This window comes from Hypanus sabinus, chromosome 9 (assembly GCF_030144855.1).
Source record: "Hypanus sabinus isolate sHypSab1 chromosome 9, sHypSab1.hap1, whole genome shotgun sequence".
Classification (NCBI taxonomy): Eukaryota; Metazoa; Chordata; class Chondrichthyes; order Myliobatiformes; family Dasyatidae; genus Hypanus; species Hypanus sabinus.
This window is the reverse complement of record NC_082714.1, coordinates 68,443,971-68,467,498: the sequence shown is the minus strand read 5'-3', so window position 1 is coordinate 68,467,498 and position 23,528 is coordinate 68,443,971. Positions and strand designations below refer to the sequence as shown.

The 23,528-nt window shown below is 40.5% G+C and overlaps 2 protein-coding genes across 8 annotated transcripts in view; one reads left to right on the top strand and one right to left on the bottom strand.

The window, feature by feature from the left end:
- Positions 1-23,528, bottom strand: part of LOC132399469 (myosin phosphatase Rho-interacting protein-like) — a 324,199-nt gene that overhangs the window by 24,507 nt on the left and 276,164 nt on the right. For 5 of the 6 annotated variants that reach the window (XM_059979857.1, XM_059979859.1, XM_059979860.1 and 2 more), the window contains 7 exons: positions 20,861-21,008; positions 18,539-18,656; positions 14,510-14,669; positions 14,107-14,226; positions 13,726-13,812; positions 12,780-12,939; positions 12,162-12,247 (listed from right to left, as the gene is read on the bottom strand). In XM_059979857.1, the coding sequence (XP_059835840.1) occupies positions 12,162-12,247; positions 12,780-12,939; positions 13,726-13,812; positions 14,107-14,226; positions 14,510-14,669; positions 18,539-18,656; positions 20,861-21,008 (879 nt within the window). Of the gene's footprint in view, positions 1-5,430; positions 5,492-12,161; positions 12,248-12,779; positions 12,940-13,725; positions 13,813-14,106; positions 14,227-14,509; positions 14,670-18,538; positions 18,657-20,860; positions 21,009-23,528 lie in introns of all 6 variants that reach the window. The other variant, XM_059979858.1, reaches the window with a different exon arrangement.
- pld6 (phospholipase D family, member 6) overlaps positions 1-23,528 on the top strand; it is a 194,752-nt gene that overhangs the window by 89,056 nt on the left and 82,168 nt on the right. The window contains exon 3 of one of the 2 annotated variants that reach the window (XM_059979871.1): positions 6,267-6,443. The exons of the other annotated variant lie outside the window; for it this stretch is intronic. Coding sequence (XP_059835854.1) covers positions 6,267-6,417 — 151 coding nt within the window. The 3' untranslated portion in view covers positions 6,418-6,443. Of the gene's footprint in view, positions 1-6,266; positions 6,444-23,528 lie in introns of those variants that run through there. 2 annotated transcript variants of the gene reach the window in all.

The window sequence follows — 23,528 nt, the reverse complement described above, 5'->3', positions numbered from 1 at the left end:
TGCTCAGACTTCGATTTGATCAGATGCCTCCAGACAACGGATCCTACCATCTTCAGCCGAAGTTCTAAATGCCCTGGAAACCTCCAGGCCGTGGATACCACCATTACTAACTCCAGCTCCAATGACATCAGGTGGCTCCAGACCACAATCCCACCACTGCCAATTGTGGTTCCAACAACCCCGGCACCTTGAAAACACAAATTAATGTGGCCTCTACCTCTTGTTCCAGCCTTGACCTTGGCCACCACTACCTCCAGGCAGAGACCTTCTTCGCTCCACTGGGTCCCTGGGCTTCCTTGCTCTAATCCCAGGTGTCTCAGGCTGCCCCATCATGTCTTGGGTTTTCAGAGCCTCCATCATACTCCCACCCTACCTTTCATGTACACCCAACCCGCCTCCCTCTTCTAATGCCAAAACTCTCCTCCCCACTCCTATCCCAGCTCTAATCTCTACCATGTCTTCACCATTCTCTCTGACCTTCCCATCTCCGAGACAACATTCTGTCCTTACCTTTGTACTTTTTTGCCCACACCTCAGTGAGTTCTGCACCCACAATGAAGGCTCTTCTTCACTGCCTCCATCTCTGAGCCCATTCCTTTGAAAAGAATTCCCCACCCCACACGGATGACTTCTTTTCCCACCTCCAATCTTCCTCCTCTTCTTGGACACCTCTCTTTGGTACTCTGCCTGCTCTGGATCTTCTCCTCTCTAATTGCCGACTAGACATCAACCAGCTTGACTTAAGCACTCCTTTCCTCAAAGCTTAACCCCTCTGAACACACTGCCCTCAATTCTCTCTGCATCCACTCTCAGAATATGAAATTACATCAATGATCTTTAGATTTCATGTTTGACAGTTAAATGTGGAGCTGAAGTGATGAACTACAGCAGAACAGTGAAGCAAGGCCCCTTAAGGCTCAATGCCAATGGCTGAAAACATGGCAGGAGGGCTGGAGTTCAAACCAGGCTGAAGCACAAGGGGATGAGGCCTCCTCTACCTGGTATTTTGTTGGCAAATATGCAGTTACTGGAAAGTAAGATTAACGATATCAGGGCAAGATTGCCAAATCAGAGGCAAATCATAATTGTTAGTTGTACTGAACTTAGTGAATACTCCTGATGCAATGATACAATCATAAGGTTTTATGAATTTCATAATGGATTGAACAGCAAACTGTTAAAGAAAAGGTGGCAGCGTGTGCTTTTCAGTCATTGGTGCACAGACATTGGGGTTATGATGACTTCTTGTTCCCCTGACTTAGAACAACTAACGACTAAATGTAGGCCATTTTTCCTGCCTTGGGAGTTCTCATCTGTGATCCTGACTGCAGTTTACACACCACCAGTGGCCGATTATAAACAAGCACTTGTGAAACTGCACAATGTTGTCTGTGAACAAGCAATAGCCCACACTGAAGCATTTCAAATTATAGTCAGTGACACTAACCAGGCCTGCTTGAAGAAAATGCTGCCCAATTATCACCAGCCTATAACCTGTTGCACCAGAAGTCCCAGCGCACTAGATCACTGCTACTTCAAGATAAGGAATGCCTATCGTTTCTTCCTGAGACTGCATTTTGTCAAGTCAGGTCATCTAGCTGTAGTCCTACTACCTGCAAACAGATAGAGCCTGAAAAGTAAGGCTCCAGAGATACAACTAAGAGGTAGCCATAGGAGGCAGAGGAACAGTTACAGGATTGTCTTGAGTCAGTGGACGGACTGTATTCAAGAAATCATCTGAGGATGTGAATGATTACTTCACTTTATTAAAACAGTTGTGGATGAGTGTGTCCCCAAAAAAGCATTCAGGATTTTCCCCAATCAAAGGCCCTGGATGAAAAATGAAATCTGGAATCTGCTGAGAGCCAGATCAGAGGCATTCAAGTCTGTAGATCAAAAATGCTACAAGAAGTGCAGGTACGATCTCTGGAAAGCCATCTCACAGGTAAAGTGGAGATTCTGGACTAGACTGGAATCAATGAGGGATGTCAACAGCTGTGGCAAGGTTTGAATGCCATAACCTCCTTCAGTGAGATCTTGCGACATAGGGTACAGCAGAGCCTCACTTGCAGATGAGCTCAATGCCTCCTATGCTTACTTGATCACCAGAAAAGTGAGAAACTGTCACGCACCCCCACATCCACTAATGATTCTTTGGTCTCAGTATATGAAGACTGTTATAACATAGTCCACAGTGAATCCAAGGAAAGCATCCAGTTCAGACAGCATACCTGGCCGAGTACAGAAGACCTGTGCTGATCAACTAGCTGGTGTGTTCATGGATATTTTCAACCTCTCACTCTGGCAGTGTGTGGGACCCACCTGCTTCAAGCAGGCCTCAATCATATCAGTGCTCAGTAACCTATCTAAATGACTACTGCCCTTACATCCACAGTGAAGTGTTTTCAGAGACTGGTGTAGAAGTATATACACACACACGGGAACACCAATGCCTTTGACTGGAAAATCCTACAAAAGGTAGTGGAGTTGGCCCAGTGCATCACAGGTAAAACCCCTCCCAACTATTCAGCACATCTACATGAAACGAGCAGCATCCATTATCAAAAATCATTACCACCCACACCATGCACTTTTCTTACTGCTGCCATCAGGTAGAAGGTACAGGTGCCTCAGGACTCACACCACCAGGTTCAAGAACAGTTACTAACTCTCAACCATCAGACTTCAACAAAGGGGAATAACGACACTCATTTAAGGACTCTTTTATCTTGTTACTTCATTCTCATTATTTATTTATAACTGCACTTGCACAATTTGTTGTTCATTTATCTCATTTACAGTTTCTGTTTTATTTAGATTTTCTAAGTATGTCTGCAGAAAAAAGAATCTCAGGGTTGTATGTGGTGATGTGTATGCACTCTGATAATAAATTTTACTTTGACTTTGACCAAACCTGTAGATAAAGGGGGTACAGTTTAAGTGGGGCAGACTGACCTCTACCTTGCTGAGGCCAGGTGGCAACACTGAAGCATCTCCTCTTGTTTACCCCTTAAAAAGGACAAAACTCTGGACGATCAGAAAATTATCTCCAACACCAATACTAACCTCAAACTTTAGAGACTCTCATCTGCTGTAACCAAACTCATAGTTCCCTTACCCGCACTGCTTGTTTCTACATCCTACCCAGATCCACAAACTTAACTGTTCAGGTAAGCCCATTGTCCCTGCCTCACTGAACTCGTGTCTGCATATCGACTCCATTCTAACACCCCCTTGGGTCAGACATTCCCACATATACCTGTAACAATTCACATGCTCTTAATCTACTCAACAACTTTCAATTCCCTGGCCCTAGCTGCCTCATTTTCACTGTGAATATGATATGACCACCTCATTTTTACTATGTTTGGTCCCTATAAACTTCGATCTCCATCAAGAAGGCCTTCAGGCTCTCCACTTCTTTCTCAACAAAAGGGCCAACCAATCCCCTCCAACACCACTCTCCTCCGTCTGGCAGAACTGGTCCTCATGCTCCAATTTCTCCTTTAACTCCTCCCACTTTTTCCAGATTCAAGGGGTCACCATTGGCACCTGCATGGGTCCCAGCTATGCCCTCCTTTTTGTCGGCTGCTTAGAATAGTCTAGGTTCCAAGCCTTCCCTGGTAATGTTCCTCAACTCTTCCTGCGCTACATTGATGCTGTTTCATGCACCCATGCTGAGCTCATCAATTCCATCAACTTTGCCTCCAACTTTCACACTGCATTTAAATTCACTTGCTCCATTTCTGACACCTCTCTTTCCTTTCTCGATCTTTGTCTCCATCTCTGGAGAAAAAATGTCTACTGACATCTTTTACAAACCTACTGATTCTCACGGCTATCTTGACTATACCTCTTGTTCCCCGTCTCCTGTAAAATTGCTAATCCCATTTTTCAGTTCCTTCATCTCCAACACATCTATTCCCAGAATGAGACTTTCCTTTCTAGGACATCAGCAAAGTCCTCCTTCAAAGAATGGGGCTTCCCATCCTCCACCATTGATGCAGCCCTCACCTGCACCTCCTCCATTTCCCAGACATCCACTCACCCCATCTTCCCACCACCTTGACAGGAGAGTTCCTCTTGTCCTCACCTACCACTTCTTGAGCCTCCACATCCAACATATCATTCTTTGCAACTCGCGCTATCTCCAAAGGGATCCTAGCAAAAAACATATCTTTATCCCACTCCCTGTGCTTCCCTTGTCCATTTGTCTCTCCCTACTAATCTCTTCCTTGTACATATCCCTACAAGTGACAGAAATCCTCCTCCCTTATCTCCATTCAGGGCCCCAAACAACCTTTCAGGTGAGAAAACACTTCACCTGTGAATCTGCTGGGGTTGTCTACTGAATCCTGTGAGATCCGTGTAACTTAGGGGACTGCTTTGTTGAGCACCTCCACTCTATCTGCTAAAAGCGGAATATCCCTGTGCCCAATCATTTTAATATCAATCCCCATTCCTGTTCTGACATGCCATTCCATGGCCTCTTCCTTCACCACAATGAGGCCACTCTCAGGGTAGAAGACCAACACTTCATAGTCTGTCGAGGAAGCCTCCAGCTTGATGGCATGAACATCAATTTCTCCTTTCCCTCCCCCTTCACTCTTCTTCTATTCCGCACTCTGGCCCGTTACCTCTTCTTACTTGCCTATCACTTATCCTTGGTGTCCCTCCTTCTTCCCTTTCTCCCATGGTCCAGTCTCCTCTCCTGCCTTTTACCTTTCCCACCCACCTGACCACCTATGACTTTTCACCTCGTCTTTTCCCCTCCCCCCACATTTTTATTCTGGCAACTTCCTCCTTCCTTTCCAGTCCTGAAGAAGGGTCTTTGCTTGAAACATTGACTTTATTCCTTTCTGATGCTACCTGACCTACTGAGTTCCTCCAGCATTTTGTCTGTGTTGCTCTGGAATTCCAGATCTACAGAATCTCTTGTGTTTATATGTGTGTTGTTTTAGTGATGTACTTAAAATTGCTAAAATGTCAGTTGATGGACGGCCATGATAAGTTCATGTTTTCTCTAGCTGTTGTAGTGACTACCTGGAAACATAGCTAATGGACCAAAGGGTGTGAAAAATTAAAGGAAGTATTGGTCAGGGAATTGATGATATGGGAATAACCATTTGGAACCCAAAGGCTTTTTTAGTTCTACCCTCAATGTGTTTCTTAACCTCTGCTTACAGCACTATTAGGTAAGGCAATGCCTGAAGGCTTCAGAATGGACATCAACATCCATTCATGCAACTTACAACTGGATGGCATGGTTAGCATAAAATGAGACATTTCTGCAACTTAATGACTTGAGTCAGTTTCACTTTGTTTCCCCACTGCCCAACACACAGAACAGAGACAAGGCAAGGCAAGACCTTTAAGAAAATACAAGGGATATGCATGCGAAATAGGGCATTTAACCACCCTGATACCTACATAATAGCAAACTTGATACTTGCATCTTTCATCTTTCCCATGAGACCCATTCTATTACAGACTGCTTGAAGAAGAACAAGAAGAAAAAATTTTGAGAACCAATGGAGAGAGGTAAAGCAATCAATCTTTGTACATCAGAAATATTGGATACTTGTTGGACAAGACAAAATAGTTATCAAAGCCACGTGCACTTACACCTACAGCTTCATACAGAAGTTTAACTGATATAAATAAATTTCCTTACAGTACATCAGTTATCAGAATGAGAGTGCCATTCTACTGTGGTAGTTAGGTCTGGAACAGTAGAGTGTCACTAATGAACAATCTAAGACTCAATAAGATAGCTTACTGGGATTTGTAGAAAATGCTGGAGGATCTCAGCAGGCCAGGTAGCATCTATGGAAAAGAGTACAATTGATGTTCCAAGCCAAGACCCTGGTCTTGGCCTGAAACATCGACTGTACTCTTTTCCATAGATGTTGCCTGGCCTGCTGCATTCCTCCAGTGTTTTGTGTGTGTTGCTTGGATTTCCAACATCTACAGGTTTTCTCATTTGGAGTTTGTAGAAATATTTTTATGTTCTTAAAGATTTTCCCCAAAGATCTAAGAATTAAAAACATCAACGGTGTACTTTATTATGCACAAGACCATAGCAGATCCTAGAACCTGTTCATTTTCCAGCCTAGAACCAACATATTCATTCCTTAGTTTCCAAAGGTCTATCCACTTATGACTTTTCTTCCTATTCAAACTGAATAACGCATTTTTCCAACTAGTTTCATTGAAACATACAAAACTCTTAGGGTAAATGATAAATTCTTTATTCACCTCCGTAGATGCTGCCTGACCTGTATGTGTTGCTCAAGATTTCCAGTATCTGCAGAATCACGTGTTTATAATAGATGCAAGGATGTTTCCCTTTGCTGTCATATCAAGAACCAGAGAAATACTTTCAAAATAAAGACTAGACTACTCAGGACTAAATGAAGAGGAAATTTCTTGACACAGAGGTAATGAATTTTTGGTCTTCTCCATCCACAGTGGCTGTGGAGACTCAATTGTTTATAGAGTCAGAGGTATTATTCAGAGCTCTTATTCATGTTGAACAAGATAACTATCCAAGCTAGTATATGTTAGACAGATTAATTGATTTTTAAGCAATAAGGGATATGGGGTTTATATCAGTAAGTACAATTAAGTGAAAGATGAACTATCTCCTTATTGAATGGTGGAATGGGCTACTCCTCCTGTTTATGTACTTTGATACTTCTTCCAGTATCAACTTGTCTATTTACAAGCTCTCTGCATCCTCCTGACAGCTCACTTTTCCTCTAAACTTTGAATCATGTGCAATTCAATGCAATAAATAATATTATTTCATCTCAGTTAGTGAAGGTTATAGATAATGATTTAGAACCAAATATTAGTGGTTTATGGTATCCTACTGAGATAGTCTCCCAATTCTTTACCTTATTTAACATCTTTTGTAATAGTCTGCACTTATCTACCCTGATCTCAAAAACTACAAACTCCATTGGACTGAGAAAATTGACCAGACACACAAACTTGGAGGCTAGTATGACTAAAGAAAACCAAAAATAACGTGTCCAAGTGAAGGACAAATGCTAAACTGAGGAATTTTATGCAGCTCAGATGACAGATCAGTCCAATAAATAGCTATAGAACTATGGCTGATGCCATGTGATCCAAGCAAGAAATTTATGTAAACCCCTACCATCACCATTTTGCAGAAATTTAAGATGCACAGAGGTGTGGGAAGTGGAGGAATGGTATTCTAGCTTTCCTCAAAGCATAGACATAAATACAAGGTAGCTAGGTGATGAGTCTAAATAACACACAATCTTAGGACCATTGCATCTTCTCAAAGGCAGTAAGATTTAGTGAGGAGGACAGCAGGCATCACTGCTTGAATTCCTGAGTGAAATATACTAGACAAGGTTGCCCCTTGAGCCCTCTGCTTTTTGATTTGGCATTAGAACCCTTAGCAATTGCTTTTCGAGAGTTTAAAGAGATTATTTTAAGGAGAGGTACTATGCATAAAGTGTCACTCTATGCTGATGACTTAGTGCTTTATATATTTAATGTTACAACCTCCTTACCATTTGTGTTCTGTCTACTGACTAAATTTTATTCAGTTCTCAAGAAATGAATTAAATTTACGTAAGGGTGAACTGTTTCCTTTAAACAATTTAATACCAACTGATATTACCCTTCCTTTAAAAATTTTAAGAAAACAATTTACATATTTAGGAGTAACAATTACTAAGAATTATAAAGATTTATTTAAGGAAAATTTTTTAACTTTAGTGAATTATGTTAAAAAAAACTTTCTAACTGGTCGCCTCTCTCTTTATCACTGATCGGCCGAATTAATTCTATTAAAATGAATATCTTAACTAAATTTATATCCCTTTTTCAAGCTGTGCCTGTTTTTATTCCTAGATCTTTTTTTTGACTCTTTGGATTCAATTCTTTCTTCCTATATATGGAAGAATTAAAAAAACGTTGAGTAAATAAAGTTCACCTTGAAAAAACCAAACAGAATGGAGGCTTTGCCTTACCCAATTTTAGATTATATTATTGGGCAGTTAATATACAAAATATTATGTTCTGGATATATTACATTAACCACGAGAATTGCCCTATATGGGTTTCTTTGGAAGTCAACTCTGTTATGAAATTTTCCATTATTTCTTTACTTGGATCCTTGCTTCCTTTATCTTTAAATAAACTAACTAACAATGTGGTGGTCAAACATACTTTGAGGATTTCGTTACAGTAGTGGTCACCAACCTTTTTAAGCCCAAGATCCACTATCTCAGCCTTAGTTCAAGGCGAGATCGACCCCAGAGCAGTTAATTATACACATGTGCACCAGGGCAGAAAAGATCTGTAAAACCCCGCAACCCAGAAATAGAAATAATGTATGAACACCAGAGATACCCACCCTTTTATGCACTGAGGACCGGTTTAATATTGACAATATTCTTGCAGACCAGCCAACGGGGTGGGGGTGAGGAGGGTGTTAAACATGACGGGAATACAGCGATACTCGAAGCAGGTTCCTTATGTCCAGTCTATTCCACAGCTTTCGCGGCTCTCGGCACTTAGCTTCTGTCCAGCTTGCTCACAAAACTCAACGTGTTTGTCTTTAAGTGCTGGGCGCTTGGACTCAAGGTACCAAAGCAGTTTGGAGGGCTTCATTGCCTCGGGCAGCCTCCTGGCCCAAACTCCAGCCTCCCGCTTGCTCGCCGCCAGACACCTTGGCCAGGTGCAGTTGGTCATGGGTCGGGTGAGAGGACAAGGTCAGGGTCAGAGGTCCCCATACTGGTGGGCCATGGTCGCAATCCGAACAGAGCGATCGAGTGAGCGAGGAGTGTAACAGGGAGCGCCCCCCCCCCATAGGATCTATCAGCTGACAAAAGTTTGTTTCAGTAGATCGCAGCACGATAGCTGCTCTGCTACTTACGAAACGCTGAGTCTGAATGGGGTCTGCATATATAATAGCACCAGATTCCCCTCGAACATTCCGTGTGCTAAACAGGTTCAGAGGCAGCGCTCCATGCCAGTATCTACGGCATTTCCCACCGGCTGCCCGAGGCCAACCAGTGATCCCTGGCGCGAGGGTATCACTGTATTTAGGCGACTGATGACACCGTGTGGGTTCAAGTTCAACAGTGGGCTGACAGGGAATGAGAAAAGGTGCAACTGACTCATATTTCCTCCCGGCCTGGTGGTTGGGGACCACTGAATTACACTGTGTAGTGCAGGGGAGCTACACACATGCACACTGGGCAGAAAGAACGGAACTAAACTCCTGCAACCCAGAAACAATCTCTCAACAGTATTTGTAATTGTTCATTTTTTTCAAGATCTATTGGGAAAGTCTCAAAGATCGACTAGTCGATCACAATCGACGGGATGGTGGCCACTAGGTTACAGTTTAGAAAACATTTTGGTTAATTGGGATTCTCCCTCTTGAGTCCCATCTTTTCTAATTGTTTTTTTTTTAAACCATCTTTAATTGACCTGTCTTTTAAAGAATGGGATAGATTGGGTATTGAACGATTTCAGGATTTGTTTGATGGAGGGAATCTCTCCTCTCTTGTGCAACTTTCAACGAAATTTAACCTTTCCAATATTCACTTTTTTCGAAACTTACAGATTAGAGATTTTTTAAGATCCCAACTACATGCATTTCCTACAAGTCCAGATAAGAATATAATAGATACAATTTTTAATCTGAAACCCTTTGACAATGGTTCAGTATCTTACATTTACAGTCTGCTGTTGGGACTGAAAAAGGCCTCTTTAGATAAAATTAAAGGAGACTGGGAAAAGGATTTACAGATTTTCATATCTGAAGAGAGCTGGAAGAGTATTTTAAAATTGATTAATTCTTCATCATTATGTGCTCGTCATTCTTTAATACAATTCAATGTGATACATAGAGTTCATATGTCTAAAGACAAGCTCTCTTGTTTCTATGCAGATATGGAAAAGATTCTTAGAGATAGGATCTATGGGCATTTAGAGAATCATGTTCTGATCAGGGACAGTCAGCATGGCTTTGTGAAGGGCAGATCGTGCCTAACAAGCCTGATAGCGTTCTTTGAGGAGGTGACCAGGCATATAGATGAGGGTAGTGCAGTGGATGTGATCTGCATGGATTTTAGTAAGGCATTTGACAAGGTCCCACATGGTAGGCTTATTCAGAAAGTCAGATGGCATGGGATGCAGGGAAGATTGGCCAGGTGGATTCAGAATTGACTTGCCTGCAGAAGGCAGAGGGTCGTGGTGGAGGGAGTACATTCAGATTGGAGGGTTGTGACTAGTGGTGTCCCACAAGGATCTGTTCTGGGACCTCTACTTTTTGTGATTTTTATTAACGAGCTGGATGAGGGGGTAGAAGGGTGGGCTGGCAAGTTTGCAGACGACACAAAGGTTGGTGGTGTTGTAGATAGTGTAGAGGATTGTCAAATACTGCAGAGAGACATTGATAGGCTGCAGAAGTGGGCTGAGAAGTGGCAGATGGAGAAGTGTGAGGTGGTACACTTTGGAAGGACAAACTCCAAGGCAGAGAACAAAGTAAATGACAGGATACTTGGTGGTGTAGAGGGGCAGAGGGATCTGGGGGTACATGTCCACAGGTCCCTGAAAGTTGCCTCACAAGGTAGATAGGGTAGGTAAGAAAGCTTATGGGGTGTTAGCTTTCATAAGTCAAGGGATAGAGTTTAAGAGACGTGATGTAATGATGCAGCTCTATAAAACTCTAGTTAGGCCACACTTAAGAGTACTGTGTCCAGTTCTGGTCGCCTCACTATAGGAAGGATGTGGAAGCATTGGAAAGGGTACAGAGGAGATTTACCAGGATGCTGCCTGGTTTAGAGAGTATGGATTATGATCAGAGATTAAGGGAGCTAGGGCTTTACTCTTTGGAGAGAAGGAGGATGAGAGGAGACATGATAGAGGTGTACAAGATATTAAGAGGAATAGACAGAGTGGACAGCCAGTGCCTCTTCCCCAGGGCACCACTGCTCATTACAAGAGGACATGGCTTTAAGGTAAGGGGATATTCAAGGGGGATATTAGAGGAAGGTTTTTCACTCAGAGATTGGTTGGTGCATGGAATGCACTGCCTGAGTGGAGTCAGTGGTGGAGGCAGATACACTAGTGAAATTTAAGAGACTACTAGACAGGTATATGGAGGAATTTAAGGTGGAGGGTTATATGGGAGGCAGGGTTTGAGGGTCGGCACAACATTGTGGGCCAAAGGGCCTGTAATGTGCTGTACTATTCTATGTTCTATATTTCCCCCTACTGTGATAGATGCACTAATGGAGTGGCCACACTAATTCATGTGGTTTGGACATGTCCGAGCCTTGAAAAATTTTGGAAAGATGTATTTCAAACTTTTTTTGTACTTTTCAATGTTAGTTTTAAGCCCAACCCCTTGACTGCCATGTTTGGTATTGCTGAGAATAGTATTACAAAACTGAAGCCATCTAATTTGCGGGTATTTGCCTTTATGTCTCTTATTGCCAGGAAGGTGATCTTGCTCAAATTTAAGGAGGCTGCCCCGTCTACTCATGTTTAATGGCTATCTGAAATTATGTTGTGCCTTGATCTAGAGAAGAATCGATGTTTGATTTTTGATTATAAACATGATTTTCTAATGTTATGGGGACCCTTTCTGAGTTATTTTCATAAACTTTGAACTGTTATTAAAGTATGGGTCTGAGCCTTTATTAATATATTATTAGATGGTAAGGGTTTTTTTTCTCATTTTTTTCACCAACCATTTTGGTAGTGGGGGTAGATTTTTTTAAATAAAATACAACTATTTTATTTCATTCAATTTCATAATTCAATCTTTTTTTCTACATAATTGATTTGGAATATAGGATACTGTGATCATATTACTGTGATTTAAATTTAATGCAATTTGTATTACTTGTATCCTTATGAATTTTGTATTTGTATTCATGCAATTTATATATTAATAAAAATATTGAATGAGAAATTTACTGATCAAATGGTTTTGCATGACAAAATACTAATTGCAATTTTTTCAATGCTCTATATCTTTTTAACTGGATAAGCATTATTCATATTAAAGAGATGACAAAAAAGAGAAGAGAGGTAGTCAGTAGCTCAGTATCTCATTACCCAGCAATGAGCCAATTTTTCACTGATTGCCCAGTACTCACCTTTGACCTCAGGGACCTCAAAGACCTGCCAGAGCTCAACTTGTCCTTCTTCAAAAAGTCAGGGTTGCTTTTTGATTTCATGATATCTGGAAGTGGCAGGTTAAATAAAATAGAAAAACAAAGATAAATATTTGAAATCATTGCATTGTTGAAAGAAATCAATCTCGTAAAGTTAAGAGATCTGTTGAACTAAAGAATGACGCAACTAAACATTTTGAAAGACATGCTGTGGGTCAAGATAGAAAATATGCACTAGGGAACTACAGCTGGAGCCCTGTTAAACACATAACTCCAATGAATCTCTGACAACTCAGGCATAACAAGATATGTGGGAAGAATATGAACAAAAAAATTGAGGCGGCAATCTGTCCATTGAGTATGGTCTGTCATTTTTAATTAAAAGTGGCAGCTGCCTGTGGAATCCAAATTTGTAGTCTTCACATTATTTACTTACAAAATGAATGTTGTTTCTTTTAAAAAACTCTGCAAAGGGAATTAAATGTACCGAGTTTAGGTTGTGTGCAGTCATTATAGGAAACACTAGGCTTCCTCATTGACCTGTGTGCTATTCAAATAATACCTTTCTGAATTTTGAAATAAAGAAACTCCCATTTTTACCATAGCTAGTAACATCATGGTTTATTGTCTTCTCTCCCATTGCTTCAGTGGCAACCTTTAGTTGTTCTTTTAATCGGTTGACATCACAATCAGCTTTTGCTCGAACAATGCTCAACTCAGTGTAGATACCTTTATACTTATCTGTAGCATACTTCTTGTCCTTAAAGGAAGTGCAAACATACACCATTAAATTGGTTTAGTAAAGTAAGATAGAAAATTGTATAGAATACCTTCAGAAATAAAAATGATTATTTATCAAGGAAAATATCACTAACATTTTTACAGCATTCACTTTTTTAAGGAGTTATTTAAGCATTAATGACTGTAAGGGGCTGTGTTTGGAAATCAGAATACTGATAAAGGAATAATAAAGATAGTAACATAAGAGTTACTGACTTCTAGCACATTAGTTGGCATTGGCTGGAATTACATGACTGAAACAAAGATTACCATATCAAAAACATTTTAGCACAATCATAAACCAATCATAAACCAATTAAACCATCTTTTCCCCACAATGAGCATAGCTCCCTCTTAGGACAGATTTCAGAATTCTATTTTTCCATTTTCAACTCCTATCCCATTTTATCAAGTTTTTTAATAATTAAATTTGTAGTTACTTTTTTGAATGTAGCAATTTTGTTTAACAAGAAACACCACTTGTATTAATCTAATCCGCTTCTCATTGTTCTCATGTCTTTAAATCTCTGCCCCATCTATTCCATTTTTCATTTTGTACAGTTCATGTCTCCCGCTTGGTTTTATTTTCTGAGAAAGTGGTCCTAATTACTTCATATTTCTGCACACTTTAAACTTGATATGATTTCTGTTAATTTTGCATTGCATTAGGTCTTGTATAGTGATGATAACAAAATTTCAGATGTGACTTAACTATAGTTTTCTATAAATACTGTAATTAATTAGTTATACATCTGTATTCACTTACCCTCAGTGCAGACTGTAGTTCATCCTTCAGAGAATTAATTTCCTGTTTCAGATACTGAATTTCAGATTCTTTGACCCGCAATAAAACCTGCAAATTTAATAAGTTAGAAACCTTTTATACTTTTCCTAACGATAATTTATGAGGCACTCAGCAATTACTTGAGCAGACAGAAGGAAAGGACATGTGCAAAAGAGTTTGTGTTATGATGTTAGAGTATGAAGTTTTTACCATTGTGGCCAAATGTGAAAAGCAATTATTCAGTCTTCTGTCTTAGTTTAGAAAGAAGACCATCTAACTGAGGTTTTTGAAGAGATGACAGAGACAAAAACACATACAACTTCAACAGGCCAAAAGGAAATAGTATTTATTGCTTGCTCTTACCTCAAGTTCGTAGACATCTTTCCCCAATGAGAGGAGTGAGCCAGCACCCTCATCCTTCTCCTCCCCAATAATCAACATTCTTAATCGTGCAAATTCTGCAGCCAGATGGTTATTTAGTTCCTGTAAAGCAAGTAAGAAACAAAAAGGAATACAGCTGCCATCTTTTTATAGTATAGGGTAATCATTCTATATTTTATTTGTAACTTGTAAAAATCATGAAAATTTATTGGAGAATTAAATACTAAGTTATTGAGTTATGAAATATGGTTTCAGTCACTGGATAGTACCCAAAAGTAAGAATTCTGGATGGTTTTCGCTTTCCCTGGTTCTGGGGCACTGATATACTGTCCTTGCTGTCTATCAGTATGAATAGTGCTCTGTTTAGCACAGTTTCAAGCATTACCTGGTTGTGGGCATTTAGCTCTTGATTCTCACGCTGACACTGCTGAAGTGCCTGTCGTTCAGCCTCCAAAGCTTGAGCCAAATGAGCATTTTCTAAACACTTATGAGAGTACTGTTCTGATAGAACTTGCAGCTCCCGTTGCATAGAACCCATTTCTTCTCTGTAAATTTGAGAAAAGAATAAAAAGTTCAATGTGAGGAAAACCACATAAAAAATGAAAGCAGATGTTTAAAAAGAATATATCCTAACATATCCAAGGGAGTCTCGCCGAAGGGTTTCAGCCTAGAACGTTAACTATACTTTTTTCCATTGATGCTGCCTGGCCTGTTGAGTTCCTCCAACATTTTGTGTTTATTGCTTGGATTTCCAGCACCTGCATGTTTTCTCTTGTCAGTAATATTTTTCAGTTTGGTCATTATGGACTAAAGAACCTCCAATTTACAGATATCAATATCAAGATTCATAAAATATCTTTTTTTACATCTTGTTTTCCATCTTAAATGCTTCTGGGACTGTTAGAGCCTGCAATTTCAATTTGGGGATTGATTGAGTGATCCAGCGCTTTGCTGTCTCTGAGAAGATTCTGGGAAGTGAGGGCGTACTTGGACATCCTCAATATGAAGAAACTTTGAGACGGGGTGCGGGCTGATGTTCATTTCACATTTAAAGTGTCCATTAATCAATGATTAAAGAGCCAAGGCAGACTGAGACATTGAGGCAAATGCAGAAGGCGAGCGAGAGTTTCGGTGCCGACTGCCTGCCTTTTGATCACTACTGGAGAAACAGTCTGTGAGCCTTTCATTGTGGCAGGCGAGTAGGCCTCACTGCTTCATGTGGTGTCTTTCTCTTTCAATGAATGTCAGCGATATCGTAGGATAGCATTGTGGTTCTGCGTTTATGGACTGAACTTTTTTCTGACTTAGGGTTTCTCTTAGGGTATCTGTTTTCTTAATCACCTGTTCCCTTCTGTTTTGTTGTGCAAGGGGAGGAAGTTTTGGTATGATGTTCTGTTAGCTTTTGTGTGGGGAAGGGGTTGTTTTTTTTGGGGTGGGGGGTCGATGTTCCTGTTCCATTTTGTGCAGGGGAGGGGGTTTTGGGTGGGTTAGGTTGATGCCATTCTTTATTGTTTTTTTGGTGGGGGGAGGGCCAGGGGTTTGATGTTTCTCTCATAAAGTTAAAGATGTTCATTTCAACATTTTAAGCAAGTATTATTTTTGTTTTGTACAATTTTAAAGTGATAAAAAGGAAAGAAGCACCACACAAAAGTTTGGGCACCCCAAGAGATTTGAGATCTCAGATAACTTTTACCAAGGTCCTAGACCTTAATTAGCTTATTAGGGCTTGTTAGTTTGTTCACAATCATCGTTAGGAAAGGCCAGGTGATGCAAATTTCAAAGCTTTGTAAATACCCTGACTCCTCAAACCTTGTCCCAACAATCAGCAGCCATGGGCTCCTCCAAGCAGCTGCCGAGAACTCTGAAAATTAAAATAAATGATACCCACAGAGCAGGAGAAGGCTATAAAAAGATAGCAAAGCGGTTTCCTCAGTTTGTAATGTAATTAAGAAATGGCATTTAACAGGAACCGTGGAGGTCAAGTTGAGGTCTGGAAGACCAAGAAAACTTTCTGAGAGAACTGCTCGTAGGATTGCTAGAAAGGCAAATCAAAACCTCTGTTTGACTGCAAAAGATCTTCAGGAAGATTTAGCAGACTCTTGGAGTGGTGGTGCACTGTTCTACAGTGCAGTGACACCTGCACAAATATACCTTCATGGAAGAGTCGTCAGAAGAAAACCTTTCCTGCATCCTCACCACAAAATTCAGCGTCAGAAGTTTGCAAAGGAACATCTAAACAAGCCTGATGCATTCTGGAAACAAGTCCTGTGGACTGATGAAGTTAAAATAGAACTTTTTGGCTGCAATGAGCAAAGGTATGTTTGGAGAAAAAAAGGTGCAGAATTTCATGAAAAGAACACCTCTCCAACTGTTAAGCATGGGTGAGAATCGATCATGCTTTGGGCTTGTGTTGCAGCCATGCTAGAGGGAAGAATGAATTCAATTAAATACCAGCAAATTCTGGAAGCAAACATCATGCTGTCTATAAAAAAAAGCTGAAGGTGAAAAAAGGAAGGCTTCTACAACAGGATAATGATCTTAAACACACCTCAAAATCCACAATGGACTACCTCAAGAGGTGCAAGCTGAAGGTTTTTCCATGGCCCTCACAGTCCCTTGACTTAAACATCATCGAAAATCTGTGGATAAACCTCATAGTGCATGCAAGACGGCCCAAGAATGTCATAGAACTAGAAGCCTTCTGCAAGGAAGAATGAGCGAAAATCCCCCAAACAAGAATTGAAAGACTCTTAGCTGGCTGCAGAAAGCATTTACAAGCTGTGATACTTGCCAAAGGGGGTGTTACTAAGTACTGACCATGCAGGGTGCCCGAACTTTTGCTTCGGGCCCTTTTCCTTTTGTTATTTTGTAACTGTAAAAGATTTAAATAAAAAAGTAATCTTGCTTAAAATATTAAGGAAATGTGTCATCTTTAACTTTATGCCTTTTGAAAATCAGATCATCTTTTACTCGCTTAGCTATTTACAGTAACAGAAATTTTGAACAGGGGTGCCCAAACTTTTGCATGCCACTGTACATCGGGGTGAGAAACAGAGATACTTGTGTAACCAAAACTGGTAACTATTATTATACTGAATTGTATAGAATCAAGCATCAACTTTACTTCCCATATACTTTTATATGTATTAGGAATTGCTATGGTGTGTTGGCATGACCTGCAACACAAAACACAATTTTCAACAATTCCAAAGAATGAAGGTTTACATATGTAACACCCTGGTTCCATCGACTGCGTATGTCTAGGGAAGACAATCTCCAGCCCCCGCCAAACGTGGAAGATTGAAGTGCAAGCCCCCCAAATTTTCCTGTTTGTGTAGATGCTGCATGATTTGTTACCGTTACAAATAAGTACCATGAAATAACACAGTACACCGCATACAATTAAAAGATCTAGCTTTATAATTCTTAATTTGACTAACGGGTTAATAACGGAAAAACAAATGTTAAAAAAAAGAAAAGGTCCCAGTTTAATGAAACAGTCTAATATGCACAAGTTTGAGCTCACAGTTTCCCTGTCACCGATCCTCCTACGATCTCCCGATCTTAAACACACTAGTGAAGTTTAAGAGACTACTAGACAGGTATATGGAGGAATTTAAGGTGGGGGGGGGGGGTTATATGGGAGGCAGGGTTTGAGGGTCGGCACAACATTGTGGGCTGAAGGGCCTGTAATGTGCTGTACTATTCTATGTTCTATGTTCCCCAGGCTTCATCGAATCACGGCCCTACTCCGGGTCGACTCCTACGACCTCCTCTCTGAGGTCTCTTCCCCCCAACAAAGCCCAAGCCCAATCTTAGTGTCCCTCACCAGAGAAACCTACCCTAAATCTAGCCATCCTAATTGGATGGGATACAGCTCTCCTATCTCTTATCTTCAATAGTAACCCAAACAAGCAGTATACACAGAACAAAACAGCATAACAGACAGAGAAAAATATGAACCATCTGATCCATACCAGGGCATTACACATAAAAATAAGTTAGCAGTTACAGATATGGAATAAAATGCACATAAATACAGTACCTAAATATCAGCATGTATTTAGAATATAAACAGCATTATAAAAAGTATTTTTAAGTGTCTACAGAGCTGTGCAGTGATTGAGGTAATAAAGTGTGGGGGGAGGAGGGGGCTAACTGGAACGACTGCCTGGGGGAAGAACTTTTTAAGATGGCATAAACTTTTTGTTTGATTAGCTTTCTCATGCTTTCCAGAAAGAAGCTTTTGGAAAAGGCAGTTTGTAGGTTTAGTAGTTTCCACAGTGATTTTTCCCGTCTGCTGTTCATGGGCTTCTTAAGCAAGTGGAGCAACAAATATGTTATACAAATCAAGCTGAGAGGTATACAGTATTTTGCTATCAACTTCTGAATGCTGTTCTGAAGGAGTACTTACTTGTGCTGTCTGCCTAGAGCCTCTATATCTGCATTCACACTACTGATCTGTGACCGATGGGTTTTCTCTAACTCTCGCTGCAGCTCCTCTCTGTGGGCGTTCTTCATGGCTTCAATAGCTGTAAAGAAACAGGAGACAGCAAAGAATGGCTCAACAACACCAGCCTCTAATACACAGTTACCTTTAGCTCAGTAAATCTGACAAAAGATTGGGTACAGTGAAAATAGAGTAGTTGACAAAAGCATGGTCAAAATGATAAGAACGTAAGAACATAAGAAATAGGAGTAGGAGTAGGCCATCCGGCCCATCGAGCCTGCCCCGCCATTCAATAAGATCATGGATGATCTGTCCATAAACTCAGCTCCACCTACTTGCCTTATCTCCATAACCCTTAATTCCCTCACTATGTAAAAACCTACCTGTTTCTTAAATATATTTAGTCAGGAAGCCTCAACTGCCTCCCTGGGCAGAGAATTACTCAGATTCACCACTCTCTGGGAAAAAACAGTTTCCCCTCATCTCCATCCTAAATCTTCTCCTCTGAATCTTGAGGCAATGTCCCATAGTTCTAGTCTCACCTACCAATGGAAACAACTTTCCTACTTCTATCTTATCTATCCCTTTCAAAATTCTGTATGTTTCTATAAGATCTCCTCTCATTCTTCTGAACTGCAGAGAGTATAGTCCCAGGCGACTCAATCTCTCCTCATAGGTTAACCCCTTCATACCTGGAATCAACCTGGTGAACCTCCTCTGCACTGTGTCTGAAGCCAGTATATCTTCCTCAAGCATGGAGACCAGAACTGCACACAGTACTCCAGCTGCGGTCTCACCAGTATCCTGTATAGTTGCAGGATACTGCTCTTGAATTCAATCCCTCTAGCAATGAAGACCAACATTCCACTTGCCTTCTTAATAACTTCTTGTACCCGCAAGCCAACCTTTTGTGATTCATGAACAAGCACTCCCAAGTCCCTCTGCAAAACAGCATGCTGCAATCTTTCACCATTTAAGTAATACTCTACTTTCCTATTATTCCTTCCAAACTGGATGATCGCGCATTTACCAATGTTGTATTCCATCTGCCAGACCTTGGCCCACTCACTTAACCTAGCTATATCCTTCTACAGACTTTCCACATCCTCTGTACAATTTGCTTTTCCACTCAGTTTAGTGTCATCAGCAAATTTTGCTACGCTACACTCAGTCCCCTCTTCCAAATCATCAGTGTAAATGGTAAACAGATGTGGGCCCAACACTGACCCCTGCGGCACCCCACTCACCACAGACTGCCAACCGGAGAAACACCCATTTATATCAACTCCCTGCCTTCTATCGATTAACCAATCCACTATCCATGCCAATACACTTCCTCCGACTCCGTGCATCCGTATAGGTCTCCTGTGTGGCATCTTACTGGAACGCCTTCTGGAAATCCAAGTATATGACATCCACCTGTTCCCCTCTATCCACTGCACTCATTATGTCCTCACAGAACTTCAATAAGTTTGTCAAACAGAACCTGCCCTTTCTGAATCCATGCTGTGTCTAACGGAACCATTCCTTTCTAAATGTTTCGATAAGTTATAAGGAAATGATTAGAAGAAAAAAAAAACAGCAAAACTTAGAAAGGTAATGCAAGCAAGTAGCTAGCTAAAGTACAAGTAACTCTAGCAGAGCAATTAAAATGGCCTGAGCTAAAGCAGTACAAATACTTTGAAGGGGTGTACAGTTGGAAGATATTGTAGCTCAACAAAACCATAAAAGCAGGATCTGAACATTAACCACATCATTGATGGGTGACTGGGAACTGGTCCAAAGAAAAAGTTGCATATTTGTGATTATGTGGGTTTCCTCCTGGTGCTCCTTTTTCTTCCTACATCCCAAAGAAATGCTGTATGGTTAGTTGATTACCTCTTAATGTAGTTAAGTGACAAAAGAATAAAAAAGGAAAACTGTGAGCGTTTGGGGGAAAATAATTTGCAGGAATAAGATATGGGATAATTGTTTTGCTGGTAGCAAAAACTCAACATGATGAATAGCCTCCTTCTGTTTCATAATAAATATGGTAGTATATATGTAAGATATAGAATTTACATGGATATGCGATTGGAATGTTGGTATTTATCACCTATAAACCAAAAAATAGAAAAATTTGATTCAGCCTCTGACAATCACCAAGGAAACGTTGAGGCGGATGGGATACAACCATCATATAGTTATACACACCAAAAAAAATCCTGAATTTGGGATCAGTTATTAATTTAAAAAGTTCAGATCCTGATACAAATATAAATTAATTTGTATATAAACTGTTTCTACCAGCTACAGTTGCAGCAGTTTCCTCAGCCAGTAGGCGATCTTTCTCCTGCTCTAGTTTCTCCAGTTCACGCTGGTGTTGCTTTTGTAGTTCATCAATCACCTTCTGATGTGATTCTTCCATTGCTGTGAAACCACGTTCACAGGTTGCCTGCAGGGATGGATACAAATTTATTTACATTGCATTCCATCATCTTATGGGGAATTATCATCAATAAAGACCCATCAATAACAAATGTTTGCCCTAATCTCAAATTTAACTTTTGTAAGGGCAATCCTGATGGCTGCCTGATACTTTGGTCCTTTTGATACACAGGTTCCACAATAATTTCAAATTTGGTGAACTTGACTACCATGTTCCATAGCTAGAAAGAGATATGGACAGATTATAGAACATAGAATAGTACAGCATAGGCCTTCGGCCGACAATACAAGTGTCCCCCATTTTTCGAACGTTTGCTTATGTTAACTCGCTGTTACAAAAGACCTACATTTGTTACCTGTTTTCACTAACAGAAGGTGTTTTCACTGTTACGAAAAAAGCCAAGGTCCTCCCCAGAACTGCATTCTCGCTGGCATTGCTTAAACACGTGCCTGTGAGCATCAGTGCTTTATGTCGATTTGTTTTGTGCATCTGTTAGCAAGATGAGTTCTAAGATATCGGAAAAACCTAAAAGACTGCGTAAGGGTGTTACACTTAGCGTAAAACTAGAGATAATAAAGAGTTTCGATCGTGGTGAATGAAGTAAGGATATAGTGAGTTTGGCTAAGGGTTTGTGGAAGTTGATGAAGATGATGTTGAAGAAGTTTTGGCATCCCATGACCAAGAACTGACAGATGAAGAGCTGATGAAGAGGAAAGGATAACAATTAAAACCGAACGCAGTAGCGAACAGCCCAAAAGTGAAGGTGTCTAGGAACTGAACGGGAAGCAATTGCGTGAGATTTTTGCTGCGATTGACAATGCTGCAATGATTGCAGAAAAGTATGACGGTAATTTTGAAAGGGTACGTAGGTTTAGGGCATATTTGCAGGATGGTTTGAGTGCTTACAAAGAACTGTATGATAGAAAAATGCGCGAGGCTAAGCAGTTAAGCATACTGTTGTTTTTCAAGCCTTCCACATCAGCTGCAGCAGACGACGTAAGTCGACCGACATGAGGCAGGCAGACATAGAAGAAGGTGACCTGCCTGCCCTGATGGAAACAGACGATGAGATGACACCCCAGTCTCCTCTACCTCCCACCACCCCAACCTCCGACGACTCAACCTAACACACCATCATCAGTGTCCTCACTGTCTTCCCGATTCCGGTTAGTGAAACTACACTGTACATACATTATTCTACTTTATATAGGCTGTGTATTTTTATGTGTTATTTGGTAGTTTCATAGCTTAAAGGTTACTGGAAAGAGTGCTTCTGCCGGGAGCGGCTTGCGCCTTGTGTTTTTGCTGCGAGTGCTGCCGAGAGCGCTTGCGTGAGATTTTCACTGTGGTGGACAGTGCTGCAATAATTGTAGAAAAGTATTCCTAGTCTGTGTATGTATCAGAACATTCCTGCTTTTACTATATATTACTGTTATTTTAGGTTTTATGTGTTATTTGGCACGATTTGGTAGGTTATTTTTTGGGTCTGTGAACGCTCACAAATTTTTCCCATATAAATAAATGGTAATTGCTTCTTCACTTTACGACATTCCGGCTTATGAACCGTTTCATAGGAACGCTCTACCTCCGAATAGCAGGGGAAACCTTTATTGCACTGACCTTTTTAAACCTACTCCAAGATCAATCTAATGCTTCCCTTATGTATAGCTCTCCATTTTTCTTTCAAGCATGGCCTAAGAATCTTTCAAATGCCCCTAATGTATCTGTCTCTGTCACTAGCCCTGAGTGCATCTTTCACACACATTATTATCTATTTAAACCAACCTCTGACATCCCTTTATACTTTCTTCCATTCAACTTAAAACCATGCCTTCTCATATGGGAAAAGAGTGCTTGTTGTCCACTCTATCAATACCTCTTAGCGTCTTATAACACATCTATTAATTCGCCTCTCATTCTCTGCTCCAAATAAAAAAAAAAGCTCTAGCTTACTCAACCTTTTCCAAAAGCCACGTTTTCTAATCCAGGCAGCATCCTAGTAAATTTCCTCTTAACCTCACTCAAAGCTTTACTAACTTCATATAACGTAGCCACCAGAACTGAACACAATCTCCCAAATATGTTATAACCAAGATTTTATAGACCTGTAACATTGCTTTGCAGCTCTTGAATTCTATTCTCTGAGAAATGAAGACCCATAAACCATATGCCTTTTTAACTATCTTATCAAATTACCTAGCAACTTGAGGGATTCTTGGATTTGGACTCCATATATTTAATTTTTCACACATTGACTGGGACTCCCATACTGTAAAAGGGCTAGGTGGAATAGAGTTTGTCAAATGTATTTGAAAGTTTTTTTAATCAGTACATAAAAGTCCAAATGAGAGAGTGGACAATACTTGATCTGCTATTAGGGCAGGTGACAGAAGTTTGTACAGGGGAACATTTTGCATCTAGTTTCAAACAAAATATGCAGAAAGATAAGTCTGGTCCACAGGCTGAGATTCTAAATTGGAGAAAAGCCAATTTTGATGGTATCAGAAAGGATCTGGTAAGTGGATT